Below are 15,437 nucleotides of genomic sequence, written 5' to 3' on the forward strand. Positions count from 1 at the left end.
ATAAATAAATAAATAAATAAATAAATAAATAAATAAATAAATAAATAAATAATAAAATAAATAAATAAATAAATAAATAAATAAATAAATAAATATTACTACATTAAAATTTAAGGCCGTCCTACCATTCTAGCCTTAGCCTGCCAAGGCGACTGTTGCGCAATTAGATTGCCTGTAAGTACCGAAGTACCACGTGGTCATCTTGACGATACCCTCAGTAGCATCGGTTTCTTGACCGATAAACTGCCTCTCATATGAGGTACGAGCGCGCGCATTATGTCATTTACAAATCTTAGTGCCGTTAATGTTCCACATCGCCTATTAATTAGCGAAAATTACCCCGTGTTTTTCATATTTGTGGCTTTAATTTGATGCTTTAATATCGTATTTTAGAAACATATGGTTTACAATTTCAAACAAAATTACTCATATATTATCGGTTTCCGGCCTTACCTGAATTACGATTTCATCAGAGCAGTCATTTTTTCGTAATTTTTGCTGTTGCTTATTTCCTTAACTGATAGGAAGGAAGGTTCAAGGAGAGAAGTTCTCACAGTTATTTATTTCCCGTCTACCGATACCGAGGTACCCTACTGACAGTAGTGAATAACAAACAGTTGCAATAGCTAAATCCGAAATTTCATAACATAGGACATGGGTAGAGCTGTGGAATTTAGCATTGTAGGGACTAGGAGCAGACCGTTACAACAGGAAAAACGAGAATGACAGATGCTCATATTATTATTTTCAACCAAGGCACATTACAGTACTTGAATGGTATTCCTAATTCAGGTATAATGATTGTATTGTGAAAATGTGTCTAAGATATATCAGATCTTATCTTCGCATCAATCCAGTCTCTGTAGCCTGAAACACGAGTGTTGAACGCTACAGTAAAATTACGAGTGAAATAGCTTCCGAATAATCCTGAAAAGCTCACAATTCCAACCTGCAGTCCGTCCATGAAGACAGGTCCACCGGAATCGCCCTGAGGAAGAAAAAAAGAATGTTACAGAAATGGTAAGGGAGCAAGGTACATTAAACATTTCTCATTTCGACATTTAAAGAAATAGCCGTACTAGTTATTTGTAACAAATACGTACAAATGATCCCTTCTCTCCATAATGTACTATTACTAGAGCCCAGAAGTTCAGGCATTTATTTTGGCTAAAAATGGCAGGTAAATAATCACTTAAACTTAAAGAAATAGTCGGTAAAATAATTAAAATAGGCATTTACAATGAAAAAAATGGGTCCTAAAATAATAAATATGGCTTAAGTCACTTAATGCACATCAACTATCAAATAGGCACCGTAAGCTAAAATAGAGAAAAATGATCAAATAAAAGCTGGCCCTACGGTTCCCAAACATACGGAAAAATGTTTATCTATTTGACACTTCGATATAAACACCCAAATATAAAAGGTATTTTGCCTAAGTTTCGGGCTCTAACTATTACAATTGAGCCTCCGGTTATGGTAAACCATAGTGAGTTTATATGTTCGGTCTGTTTCAGCTATTACTGAACAAGGTGATACCAGTTCCGATTTGTAATATTTGTAAGGAGGAGTCATCATTTATAAAATAATAGAGTTCAGTATCGCTCTCCTGTGATTTTGCTTAAGTGGAAACGTCCACTGAGTTGTAGAGCATTCCCTGGACGCGATAGTGTATCTGCGTCCACACAGGAGGCTCCTGTGATGCCCAGTATACCTGTTGTGAAATGCATGATAAAGAATAAGTGAGATGTGTCTGTCAAAAGGCACTATTGCCACCCTAGAAAATTTGTGGAAAAACGTAAGGAAACATATAAAAAAGGCACATGGAACGTACCCATGACCTCATATGGTACTCCTTTTAAGGAGTCACATCTTTCTGGTCTGAAATGCAGTCGATATTATTCAACTACTGCAATGCATGTGGACGAAATATGACTTAAGATCAAGTGTAGTTTCTGTGCGTCTGATCTCCATCTATATGTTAGAACTACGCTCCGTTTGTGGTTTCTAGGCAGTATTTTTAAAACTGCATTAAGTGTTTAGTGTGCGTTAGTGTTATCTAGAGAGTTTGTGATCGTCTATCACCTTATTTTAGGGATACATATTTCTTGCTGCCGTGCCCTAAGTAGGCTATCAGCCATATTGTTTTTGCGTGCATTCGATCCGTAGATAAGTCTACGAAGAGAGACACTTGATATATAGGTTTACATCCTTTGCCTTAAGTGTCAGCTATTTTGTTTGAATTGCCACCAATACCATGGTAGTCATGGAGAAGATAGACGCTATGTATGGCCTCCCCGATGTTCCTAAGACACTGAGTCTACACTTTTGATTGCGGGGCCAACGTTACTCAACGTTTGTTGGTTTTACCTGAAATTTACCTTCACGTGTCCTTCGGGTGGTGCTAACTAAGCAACAACACTGGTTGCCAGATAATCCTTTGGATCTCCTGGCATAAATCACATCATACAATGGAATGCAAGTCTTTGAGAAGTTCTTCTGTGGTCCCACTGTCTAGAAAGTTAGGTCATTGCCTGACGATTTGTCAGTTAAATATAGAAGGTTTAAGTCGATCTAAATGCCAAGTATTACACGAGATCTTGGTCGATAACAGCTTTGACACAGCCCTGATTCAGGAAACACATGCAGGAGAGGTAACCAAACTTCTTTCAAGAGGCTCCATACCTGGCTTTGAATTACTAGGTTTCACCTATGACAAGGTCTACGGCATTGAAACATATGTACGAACCAATATAGAAAATGCATATGTTATTTCCATTAGTCTGATTTTGGTATCAATGAGATTGTTTCCAAGATAGGAGAAGTTACAGTGGTTAATATTTATAAACCTCAGGGGATAACGTGACATGCGCATGTACCCCATACTCATAGTCATCCTACGATATATGTGGGAGATTTTAATAGCCGCCATGAATTGTGGAAATATTCTCGCATTGATGATAATGGAATAGTTTTGGTTGATTGGACTGAACAACACAACCTCAATCATTTTTTTTTTTTTGATGCCAAAGATCTATGTACATTTTGGTCCGCAGCCTGGAAGACAGACCATAATCCCGACCTGTGTTTTGTCTCATTCGATAATAATCTCCAACCCTTGCCAATGTCGAGATACGTTATGGCAGACTTTCCACACAGCCAAAATCGACCAGTTCTTCTGGAAATGGGCCACAGTAGCCCAATAATAAGGTCCTTTCCACAACCTAGATATAACTTCAAGAAAGCTAACTGGACACAGTTCTGGGAAAACCTTGATAAATGCGTCTGTTGGATTCCTACCATAAGGTCCAATTACAAGTGATTTGTTGGTGCTATCATAAGTACAGCAAAGAAATGTGTCTCAAGAGGCTATCGTAGGGAATATGTCCCTGGCTGGACTGAGAAATGTGAGCAATTTTATGAGGAATTCTGTGTAAGTAACGACCGAGAAATAGCTGATGAACTGCTATGCCAAGCAAGCTGCAAGACGTGCTAAGTGGACAGAGACCGCTGAATCCATGTACTTCCAAAAATCAAGTAGAAGTGCCTGGTCTCTCCTTAGGAAGCTTGGTGAAGGCAAACCGCCACACCGTACCAAGGGAGCAGTTACAGCTAATCAAATTCCGTCCAACATAGTCAACACTTCAAGAGTCAACACGATCAGAGGTAAGAAGGAATTAGGAGAGCTCAAGGCAATATGCACCTCGAATTCTAAATATTCCACTCCATTCACTCCAGAAGAAGTTACTGTAGCACATACGGATATGAAAGTAGGGAAGGCTCCAGGTTTCGATGGTATTCATCCAGAGTTTCTTCCCAACTCTGGGAAAAATGTAAGAATATGGCTTGCTAAATATTTCACAGACACGCTTCTATCAGGCTATACATCACATAAATTGAAGAGGACAAAAATTATTGCTATTCTTAAACCTGGCAAACCTAACAACGAACCTCAAAGCTATAGACCCATTCCCTGCTTAGCATGACCTATAAACTTCTGGAAAGAATGGTTTATAACCGTATTTGCCAATCATTTAAAAAAAATTACCTGTTGTACAAGCTGGTCTCCTCCCGCACCGAAGCTGTACAGATCAGGTCCTTTCTATCCAACATCCATTCAGGCTAATTTTCAGAAATATCAGAAAAATTCAATTGCCTTCGTTGATCTATTAACAGCATATGATACTGCGTGGAGACTAGGATTGATTCTCAAACTTCTACGAATCATTCTATGTCTGCACTTTGGAAACCTTATTAACAACATGCTCAGTAACAGAAACTTCCGGACTCAAATCGGTAATAGTTCGTATGAGCTCACTGAGGAATCTTAATAATGGTCTCCCACAAGGTTCTGTTCTGGCTTCCTTTTTGTCCTGTTAATATATGCCAGAGAGAACATCTAGGAAGTTTGGGTACGCAGATGACTGGGCCCTTGCTGTTAGCCACATAGACTCGAAGTTACCGAGGTTATTCTAACCAGAGATCTATCTAATATGGGGCAATAGTTTCGTGACTGGAGGTTACAGCCAAGCGCAGAAAAGGCAGTAGGGCTTTTGGCAGTAACAACAAGCCCTGGATCCACATAAGGCCCTCATGTTGAGGAACCAACAAACAGCTAATGATCTGTGTGAATTATCCAAAACTATATTGTGAACATGCAAAGTATGTGTTCGGTATTAAACATTTTCTAATTAAATGTAAGTATTTTAGTGACGTTCGGAAGTAGAAGTTAGCGATGCGTGTTCTTTCTGAACGGAAACGCATCCCAGGTTCTGATAGTTCACTGTGGTATTAGTGATCAGAGTTATTTATGGCAATGCCAAATTTATCGAAGGAATTGAATCTATATTGTTGTTTCACGGAGTCTAACACAATTTTAAATACTTTAAGGAAGTCGGATGTAAGGGACAAGGCAAAATTCTTTATCTATATTGATCATTCCCCTGATCTGGTTACTGAAGTTTGTACGCTTTCACTAAATTTGGTAAAAATACAGTGAGCAGCTTAGATTGCGCCGATGACTTAGACTTATGGATGGAGTGTAACTAAGTTTGTAATGTTACATCTTGGAACAAAGTGTCAGAGTACTGATCTATTAATGAAGACCAGTCGGATTACAACAAACAACAGTAAACTACCCAAAGAGTGCTCAGTTTCTGAAAGGCTACTTACCGGGCACGCAGTTCCTGTAGCTCGAGTGGGATAGTGGCACAGAACTTTACTTGGATTGTATTGTGTTCGTTCACATAGTGTTTGGTTGACTGGAACGTGCTCCAGTTTTTGAAGATATGTTGGAAGAAGTGGTTCTTCCGTCTGAAAACAAAATAACAGAACAAGAAGTTGGACGTGCTGACAGTTCCCAGTTCATAAAGAGAGTTAACATCAATTAAGTTAATTTGTCAATTACAATATCTTTATCTGTTATTTGGTGATGGTGTGGTCTGCTTAACTGTAATCATTTATCAAAAATCCTCACTTATCAGCTTTCTTTGGGTATAATCGCTGTCATGTGAGACAAGTGGCGGAGGTAACGTTACCAAGACAGAAGTAGACTCGTGAATGGAGATACAAATATGCGCTGGTTACTCTTTGCTTTCAATACTGGGTGTCGAGCGAAAGGAAACCGCAATGCTGGTTGTTGTTAAGACTGGGATGTTCGGCATGGGATGTACTGTAATTGAAATGCGGTTTGTTCGTCCAGCATGTGAAAGATGTGTTCACTCTTGGCACACAATATTATAACCTCGTAAGTTCAAAATGTAATGATAAAATGTCGAAGATGAACGTGTATGTGTCGTCTTCATCATCATTTCATCTTCATCACGACGCGCAGTTCGCCTAGGGGAGTCAAATCGAATGATCTTCAGCTGGCGAGCCAAACATGTCCTCGGACACTCCCGGCACTAAAAGCCATACGCCATTTCATTTCAGTACGCCTTCATGTGACGTGTACACCCGTGATCAGAAGAATTCCAGGTGTAGAGGAAAACGGGTAAGATTTGGGCGTAGATTTTGGCCAACCCTGAGGATGAAGGGGAAGCAGCGAGGCAACATCACAGGTGTTCGTCTTCCAGCAAGTGTGGCTTGTAACGTTACGCACTCAGAGGTCACTCCCAATTCCATTTTCTCTGGAAATGATTAAGATGTTTCTACGGTCAAACATTCTGGATGTACTGGCGTTTCCTGATAAAGGAAAACCAGTAACTGTGATTTAATTTGAAGGAATGTACACGATGTAAGCCCGCCCCAATACGTATTGCATTTAAGTGTTTGATCAGCGCTGGAAATAACTCCATAGGAATGGATTTTCAAACGCAGCTGCAATGTGATAATCGTTATTATTTAATACCAGGTTATTTTCGCTTTAGTTTTTGAGGATAAAACGCGATGTTATTATTATTATTAGTAGTAGAAGTAGGAGTAATAGTAATAATACACCCTATGGGAAATATTTTCAGCAGTTATTTCAAATTTAATGGCTTTATAAAGGTTGAAAAAATGGTCAAAATAAAAAGGAATATATTTATACAACATGACAGTTCGTGAAAAGAAAAGAAAATAATGACCTACTTAGCACGTTTTCCCCTGTGAATAACTTGTGGACCTGTAGTATACTTTCGGCTATATAGAATAGCACACGGCACCTCGATCCATTCGAATACTCATCATGATCAGTCTCGCATGAACATGGTTATCTCATGTAATTCAGTGTTTCCAAACTGCTAAAACAACGGAGTTGCATGCAGACGATAAAATGCTTCAGTAATCGACGCTTGTTATAAGATTTCAGTGTTTTTACTCTACCGTCTTACTTCCGTCTCTCTCTTCACTGACTGTGCGCAGGGGAAAGGGGTGTGGGAATAAAGGACACGTTCGACCGTATGAAAAGTGCTTGAATAACTCATAACTCCACAATGATTTGAAGTTTGAAAAAACACTCCCTCCTCCTTCAAGTGAATGGAGTATCCATGCATTACACTGACTACACATCATCCGTCATGCCTTACACATCAGAGGTGAGGAGGGGCCGCATTGTAGGTAAGTAGGAATGTGGTCATCCGATATCAGGTACTGTTGAAGAGGTCATTCCCTCAGAAGACACAGTTCGGTGTTGGATAAGAAGATACCAGGAAGAGGGCACGGAAGGCCTTAAAACTCTTAGACGATCGGAGCAACCATGTAAGACAGCTAGGGAGCAAGTCAAAGCTATTTTAGAAGCCAGAAATGAAAATACTTTTGTTCTAACTACAATGCACATCAGAATCCTAGGCCTGCCGGTGAATGCGTTGAAAGTCCACCGGCGTTTTCATCCTGCTGGCATCTATCACCGAAGGCCTGCCAGAAAGGTGTCCTTACATCTGAGCACCAAGAATCACGCGTGGTTTTCTGCCGTCAGTATCTTCCATCGCAGCAAGACTTCTGGGAGTCTGTTGAGTGGTGAGACAAGGTTTTCTCACCAGACGCCGATAGCTACCTATCGATGTGGTGACCCGACAAAACGTGCAATTCTCTTCAACATTTTGTTACGGAGTAGACGAATTAGCGTGGGCTTTTGGGTGTGGATGACATCCAATGGATTAGGAGAGTTGGTGAAAGCCTTACATAGGATGGACTCCGAAGAATATAGTCAGATTCTAGAAGCTTCCTATTGTTCGAGTTCTCTACCACACGGAGGATAACCCTACCACGAAAACAGCAGCGTGCATACATCACACACCACCAGAACGTGGTTGTTGGAACAACCGAAAGTGTCAACATTGGACTGTCCCGCTAAGTCACTTAATCTCAATCCCATAGAATACATCAGGGCCTCTCGGGGTGCATGCGCGTGGTGCATGCACTGTGCACGGTGCAAAAGACGACTTCGCTTGGTTGACCAGAGTGCAGACCCCTCCACTCCTCTCTCCCTACACCTGTCTCACCCGTTCGGCCTGTCTCCGCGTTCCTCACCTTCACTGCTGTTTCTCCCCCACTGCGAAATGTTTATGTGCGGTGAGCGGAGACGCACAGTTGTATGGGACAAGGTTACCAGTGTTATTAAAAAATTAAAAAAAGTGAATTAGAAATACACATACATGTTTCAGAGGAATGTAAACATAATTTTAAAAAATGCAGAACCCGTAACCAAAATGAAAATGCTACAATACTGGAACAAACCTCATTTGTGGATATAGAATGTTCTTCTTCAAGATGTCTCAACTTCCTTAATTCTTTCTCTCTGACGTGTCCTATGATTTCACAATAATTTTCCGAATGTAGTCTGTTGTAGTGTCTTTCAGTAGACGATTTTTTTACGCACGTAATTATCGTCCCACAGATTAAGCATTTGGCGTTATCGTCACGACAGACAAAAAAAATACGAAAGATCCCAGTTCGATTGAAATGGACTTTCGGAAGTCTTTGCTTTCTTCGACAGGTTGCTCCATTATTATGTAGTTGTCGTGCGCTTATCTATTTCACTGATAAAGACGTCGTCTACCACCAAACGCTTCGTCGCTCTCAGCACACTACACCATCCGAGTCAAGCCGAGTTGAGGCGAAGCGTACCGATGCACAGTGCACAGAGCCTATGCACCTCGCTCTGCACGCGTGAGAGTTTGGGCGTTTGAGAGGCCCTGGAATACATTATGGTCGTTGATGAGTGGAGAGTGGAAGTCGTGACAAGAACGCACACCTGAACCTTGCATGTGTAGTTCTCTGGTCTCCTCCATTCCTCGAAGACTCAATGAAATTTTGTACAATGACTATTGATGGTCGTCCTGTTAATCGAGTAAGGAAGAACCATTCAGTTTCCGTTTCCCACGATTAGTTTCCTACAATTACTTTATGGCTATAAAATTGTTTTGTGGAAAACTAGTGCATTGTTTTCGCTTATACTCTACTTTCCATTTAATTGAAATGCAATTACTTTCGAGCACAGGAAGTGGTCATTTTACTTATTTATTTTCTTAGAAAATGCGCTTTTTTGGTTCTTTTAAGATAGTTTATTATAATATTATGAGAATATCTTATTTTTCTTTCTTACAACTCACCTCTCATTATTCTATATTTTTTAGATTGTAAACAAAATTCTTCTTTTACAGGTCTTTTTAAATGGATGAATTATCTCTGCCTTTTATTTTTATACGTAATTTTATTCAATTTAATTTATCTCCCATTTTCCACAATTTTATTAAGAAAGGAAACTTAGTATAATATTCCAGTAAAAGAGTAGGTCGTAGGTTTTTAAATGAAACGGTTACCTACATTCATCTTCATTTCTTTCGTTAAAAAATGATATCCGTGCATATTTTAGTGGAAACTATATTCATTATTCTTCTGGCATTGCTTGTAAGAGCATTCAAGTAGTTTAATTTAACAGGGCCCATATTCACTAAAATAAGGGCATTCTTTCTTACAGACCCTTGTGGGTGGGGTACGCAGATGAAGAATCCACCCATGGTATCCCCTGCCTGCCTTAAGAGGAGACTAAAAAGGGCCCAAGGGGCTCTCAACTTGGGAGTGTGGGTTGGCGACCACGAGGCCCTTAGCTGAGTCCTGGCATTGCTTCCACTTACATGCGCCAGGTTCCTCACTTTCGTCTATCCTGTCCGGCCTCTGTTGATGAACTCTTGTTCTTTTTTACCCCGGCGGTATTAGAGCATTCGAGGCCTAGGGAGCCTTTCATTTTCACGCCCCTCGTGGCCCTTGCCTTTCTTCGTCCGTTACTTCATTTTTCGAAGTTACGGATCCCTTCTTCTCCTTCTTCTTCTTCTTCTTCTTCCGCTTCTTTTCTCTCTCTCTCTCTCTCTCTCTCTCTCTCTCTCTCTCTACCCCCTGTGGGTGGGGGATGCAAGAGAAAAATACACGCACGGTATCCCCTGTCTGTCGTGAGAAGCGACTAAAAAGGGGCGACCAAGGGATGATTGTATTAGAACCATGAAAATACTTTTGATTATTACCATCTCGCGGGGAACACCAAGGGTCGCCTTTATTTGCGGGTTGTACCACTATTACACCAAAGGTTTGTGTTTAGTAGTAGCAGAGAGTGGTTCACTGTGGGTTTCCAGTACCCGTGATTAGTATCATTGTGAGAAACACCACGGGTTTAGGCGTTGCCTGTGGTTAGAACCACTATATGAACGACAACGTGGGTCTGCGTTGCCTGTGGTTAGTACCCACTATATGAGGAACACCACGGGAATACCGGCGTCCGTTATTAGTTCACGTAGGTGAAGAACACCATCGGTTTGTGTTGCCTATGAGTGGCGCCATTATGTGAGAAACACCATAGGTCTGTGTTACCTGTGCGAACTACAATACCTGTGAGTTGTACCATCATGTGTGGAATACCATGAATCTGCGCTACTTTTGATTAGTACCCCAACATGACATATACCATGGTTCTACTGTAATAGCGATAAGTACTATTTTGAGGGGCCGTTGACCTGGCTTTTGGACCCCTTAGCCAACACGTCTAGTCGATTCAGGATTGTGCATCAGAAGTGGTCCCTTGGTCAGTAATACTATTTTATGTTAGTTTTTGGGTCGGATCCCCTGATTGTTTTACATTCATATCCCTCCCACCCTTCATTCTTCATGGCATTTTTATTTTAGTCAGTGTTTGATTTTGAACTTTTAATTTGTCATTACATTTCTTACCATTAGGGGTCGATGACCTAGATGTTAGGCCCTTTCAAACAACAAGCATCATCATCATCTTTCTTACAGTGGTTGAGCGCGATGCGATTTCATAATGAAGTCAAGGTCGAGACCGCTAACATTTCAGCCAGCTTTCGCACATAAGTATTACAAAGAAAGCGAAGAATTTGACCCTCAATGAGTAGACGTACGCTGTACGTCCCTTACTTTCATGGAGTCGTGTGGTTCCTCCCCTCATTCCCCTCTCTAGCACATCTTAACAATCTAAACAGGGGAGCGTGCGGGATGGTGGGGGAGCAAGTAACTTCCCCTCCGCGCGTGTTTCGTTCATGCTAGATGTATCCATCCTTCTCTCACCCTTCAGATGTGTGGATGTGTTACACGTCTAATGCATGTGACCAGTGACAGAGAGAGTGTAAGCAGGTAGTGGGCGGTTATGAAGGCTGTACTGATTTCTTGCCTGAAATGAGGGTCACGACACTTTTTAATGAACACCAGTGTACAATAGGTCTGCCTGCTGTTACCTCATGTGTACGGATGTAAACAACAACATGCTACCGGCGAGAGATGTTTCGGTGTTGACAAAGGCGTGTTAAAGATGGAACGTGCCTGGCTGTTCATAACTACCCTGTAGAGAAATATCTGGCAGCATGCTTCAAGCACTTCCGTTTATCATCGCAGTATATTATAGTTTATAGGTAAGGGTTATTCTGCCCGAAGGCAGGTCCGAACCTCCGCAGAGGTGTTCCTGAGCCGGAGTTTACGTGCGGTAGGGTGGCCAGTTCTTTTTCCGCTCCTCCATTCCCTTACCCCCCACCAACAGCGCGTGGCAGCCCATCCAACACCTGACCACGCCCAATGTTGCTTAACTTCGGAGATCTCACGGGATCCGGTGTTTCAACACGGCTACGGCCGTTGGCTTATAGTTTATAAAGGGTAGTAATTGTCGTAGTTCTGTTTCATCTCCCGCTCGACCCATAAATGTAGAACGACTTCGACAGGACGGCATAAATTTTTACTTTTGTAAAGGGCATGGGTCACGGAGTGGGTATTGTAAACTGTTGTTGTATTATTGTGACGATGAAGTGATAACACTTAACGCGTAGTCTCCCTTTTCTCTCGGTTCAGTGTTTATAACTTGTGTAGCAAAAATTTCATCCATCAACCTATAGAAATTTTGGCCGTCTCATTTACCCCTCATTCACGGATTTACAAAAAGGATCTGCCGAGCAAGTCTTCTATCGGCCCATCACTCAATTATCCATTTTTCAAACTGCTGAACAACCAATAACAAGAGAGTTAGAACCTCGTTGAAGAAGCTGGTTTCAGGAAAGTGTTCAGCAGTGCTTGTGTGCACTTTCACGGGAAGCTTGAATCGCGAAAAAGTCTTAAATCTACGACTTTAAGGTTATAGGTAATCCTAGCATCCAGCGCAGATACAAGAGAATGATCATGTACATTTATGAGCAAGGAACCATGTTCATCGAATTCGACGAGGACTGCGTCGTGCGTAAAGTTGCTAGGAAGGGTGGCGTAGAACGGAGTGGTACTATTTCATCACAACTTTTCATGTTGGTGCTGGTAGTTGCGCAGGAGTTTACTTTGGGATAAGAAAGCCTTCCCTGTCTTCAGCAGTGATGCTAGTGAACATGAAACAATCATGTAAGAATTAAAAATTTCATACGAATTTTTAGCACAAAAAATAAAATAAAAATGAAATGGCCTATGGCTTTTAGTGCCGGGAGTGTCCGAGGACAAGTTCGGTTCGCCAGATGCAGGTCTTTCAAGTTGACACCCGTACGCGAAATGAGAATCGTTATGAGGATGAAATTATGATGAAAACAACATATTCCCTCAATCCCCGTGCCAGCGACATTAGCCAATGATAGTTAAAATTCCCGACACTGCCGGGAATCGAACCCGGAACCCCTGTGATCAAAGGCGAGCACGTTAACTATTTAGCTATGGAGCCGGGCGTTTCAGCACTAAAAATTAACCAGAAGAAAACTAAAAGTGCGATCCAAGACAGGTTGTATGTATTACGAGCTCACGCTGTTCCAGAATCATATCTGATTTTTTTTTCAGGATACGTATCTTACAAGGATTTTAACTACATGTGAGATGCCCTGCTGGCTAAGTTGGAGTCCACCAGCGTAATGTTCTTACTCCACTCCTTTCAATCATTGTCATGATTTTCCTGACATCGAAAATCACAAAAGATCTTTATAAGGCATTCCTGATAATTGGTAGTGGTGCAGTTATTAGTGACTACGTGCTATTTAAAAAACTTGTGAACATTTTTCGAACACAAAGGAATCAAAGAACGAACATCTTCATGCACTTTCGAAAGTCCAATGGTTCCAACGACATACATTTTTCTGAACTCCCAACCACTGCTAAACTCCGGCAGTTTAGAATACCTTGGCTGCATGCTGGAAAGATAAGGTGGGTGTGATGAGGATGTAAATTACACGACCAGTGTAAGGTTGGTCGAAGTGGAACAATTTTCAGCGTGAGCAGGTAAGATTGTGCACGAGTGTGAAAGAAAAGAATGAAATCCATGACACCTAAAGACCCGTTGAGCTTCTACTTACTACCCGAGCTACGAAGAGCAAAAGGGCCCAAGATACGAGGCGATAACAGGAACTTGTCGGGTTCAATGATGTTGACAACAAAATACGACTACGTTTCGCTAATCCTGGAGGGACTACAGCAGCAGAAGCAGGAAGACGAAGTGAGGAGGGATAAGGAGTATAATATATTCAGCTTGTAAGCTACTTGCATGCGCATCATCAGTTCATTGGCTTCGTGCAATAACCAGAAAAGACCTCATTGTCTGAGATACAATAAAACATTCGTCTTCGGTGTGCGAACTATTGTAAGCTTCCTGAGGTTTTCAATTTGCCGTCCGCCGAGGTACCCAGCCAAAGCTATTACATATCTTCAAAAACATTAAAGTTACTAAAAAGAAGATCACTAGACTGTTAATATAAGCACACTGAAATAATTTGGTATGAGGAAAACTTTTTAATACTTAGATATCTTTGTGGCCTCCTTTAAAGCTGTTTGTGCTAAGAATTACACGCAGTCACCAAGAAACCAGACAATTTAGTTTAAGGACCCAGCCTGCTGAAATCCATTATTACCGTGCGGGCGATACTTACAGACGTTATTCCCCATCCGACCAGAGTGACTTCAGTGTTCGTCAGCCTCTGATCTTGTGCAGGTATTGGTGTGATCTTGCTGTGAGCGTCAATGAAGGTCATCGGCACAGGTAGCTGTAAGTTACGGTACATATTAATTTCTCTGAAAAAAGTGACGTCTTATTACTTCATATAACAAAGGCGAAGTTTACATACCGGTACATACAAACATAACATACATATACTGTACATATGCCATCTTGTGATGATACACAAATCTATAGCTCATTCCATGTTAAGAAAACAATATTGCTCGTATGGTCTTACAAGGAGTGAACTCACCCCCTCTTAGACGCTCATAATACCTCGTGAATAATGAATATCTTAATGTATTTTATATATTGTGTTATGAAAGAAATATAATGTATAAGGTATGTTTTTGGCCGCAAGTTATCAAAATAATTACTGTTTAAGAAATACATCCGCAGGGAGGAAGCACAATGGCAGGAACAGCCATCACTTTGTTGCCTTCCTTCATTTTCCTTCTGAGTTGCTCTGGTCTATGTTACACTTAATCCGTTACGCTGTGAATAGCCGGCAGCTTAACACGGTTGAAGAAAAGTCATATATTTATTTATGTATGTTATCACAGATATTTTCATTTAAGAAATATTTTCATTTTATATTTAAGAAATTGTGTTACGAGAAACTTCTATTACGCTCTCTCACAAGACTCTAACAGATACTTGAAGTGCGCCTGCGCTGTGAGTGAGTTTCTACATTGGTCGTTCCCCCTCCTGTCCCTTCCCCTTCCCTTCTCAAACGTAGTCTTGGTGGCTGGTTGCATCCAGCGTTAGATTCTCACTAATTATTTGTCGCTCTCTTGAGCAATTACTGGGAGGTTCCTTTCGAACCCAAGGCTTCTGGGCTGCGAACATCGGAGCGTAAGTCGTGAGTGAATGTTGTATGTGTGTGTATTGAGTGAAAGGTTAATGCTTGTAGCCGCGAATGGGTGTGTAAGTGGATTTGAGTTGTGCTTCTGTGTGTGCTGTGCTGTTTGGATGGGCCGGGTTCGATCGTTCGTTCTAATATTCTTGTACAGCAGTTGGGACTGAAAATTCTGATGCTGTGCTGTACAGCGATACATCACGGCATGACTTGTACTGATATAGAAATTCGCTATGATGTTTATCTGTGCTTGGTTCTGTTATTTAGCTTTTGTTCTTTAAGCGCATTTTATTTTTGCCACATTTTTACCACTTTTTCGAAAGCGCATTTAATTGTTCACATTCTTTTCGTGGGTAGATCCGACGGCACAGTGGTACCCGGTGTTGCCTGGGCAAATTTATTAAAAGCACTTAACTGCACTGCCCACCCCGAGCATATAAATATGTCTATTGTCTATTTTCTCCCACACTGCCTTGATTTTAATACTGAGGTTTCGTATGTGCAATAGTTTGTCCATGTTGCTGTAAAACCTTAAATAAGCTATCCCCCGCCCTACAGACCTGCACCCTAGATTTCAAAAAACTAATTTACAGCTTACCGTCTTCCTTCGTTTATTTTGATATTAAGTACTTAGTTTCACCAATATATAAGCCGCGGTTTATCCATAATGCTGTTGAGCAGGGCCGTTCGATATGGCAACAAGAG

General features: G+C 41.1%; 1 protein-coding gene across 1 annotated transcript in view; it reads right to left on the reverse strand.

The window, feature by feature from the left end:
- Positions 1-723: 723 nt before the first annotated feature.
- The window catches only part of LOC137502148 (chymotrypsin-2-like), a 38,479-nt gene continuing 23,765 nt past the window's right edge, over positions 724-15,437 (reverse strand). The window contains exons 5-7 of the mRNA XM_068229133.1: positions 13,806-13,919; positions 5,173-5,313; positions 724-988 (exon numbers count right to left, since the gene is read on the reverse strand). Coding sequence (XP_068085234.1) covers positions 821-988; positions 5,173-5,313; positions 13,806-13,919 — 423 coding nt within the window. The 3' untranslated portion in view covers positions 724-820. The remainder of the gene's footprint in view (positions 989-5,172; positions 5,314-13,805; positions 13,920-15,437) is intronic.

Source organism: Anabrus simplex, chromosome 9 (assembly GCF_040414725.1).
Source record: "Anabrus simplex isolate iqAnaSimp1 chromosome 9, ASM4041472v1, whole genome shotgun sequence".
Classification (NCBI taxonomy): domain Eukaryota; kingdom Metazoa; phylum Arthropoda; class Insecta; order Orthoptera; family Tettigoniidae; genus Anabrus; species Anabrus simplex.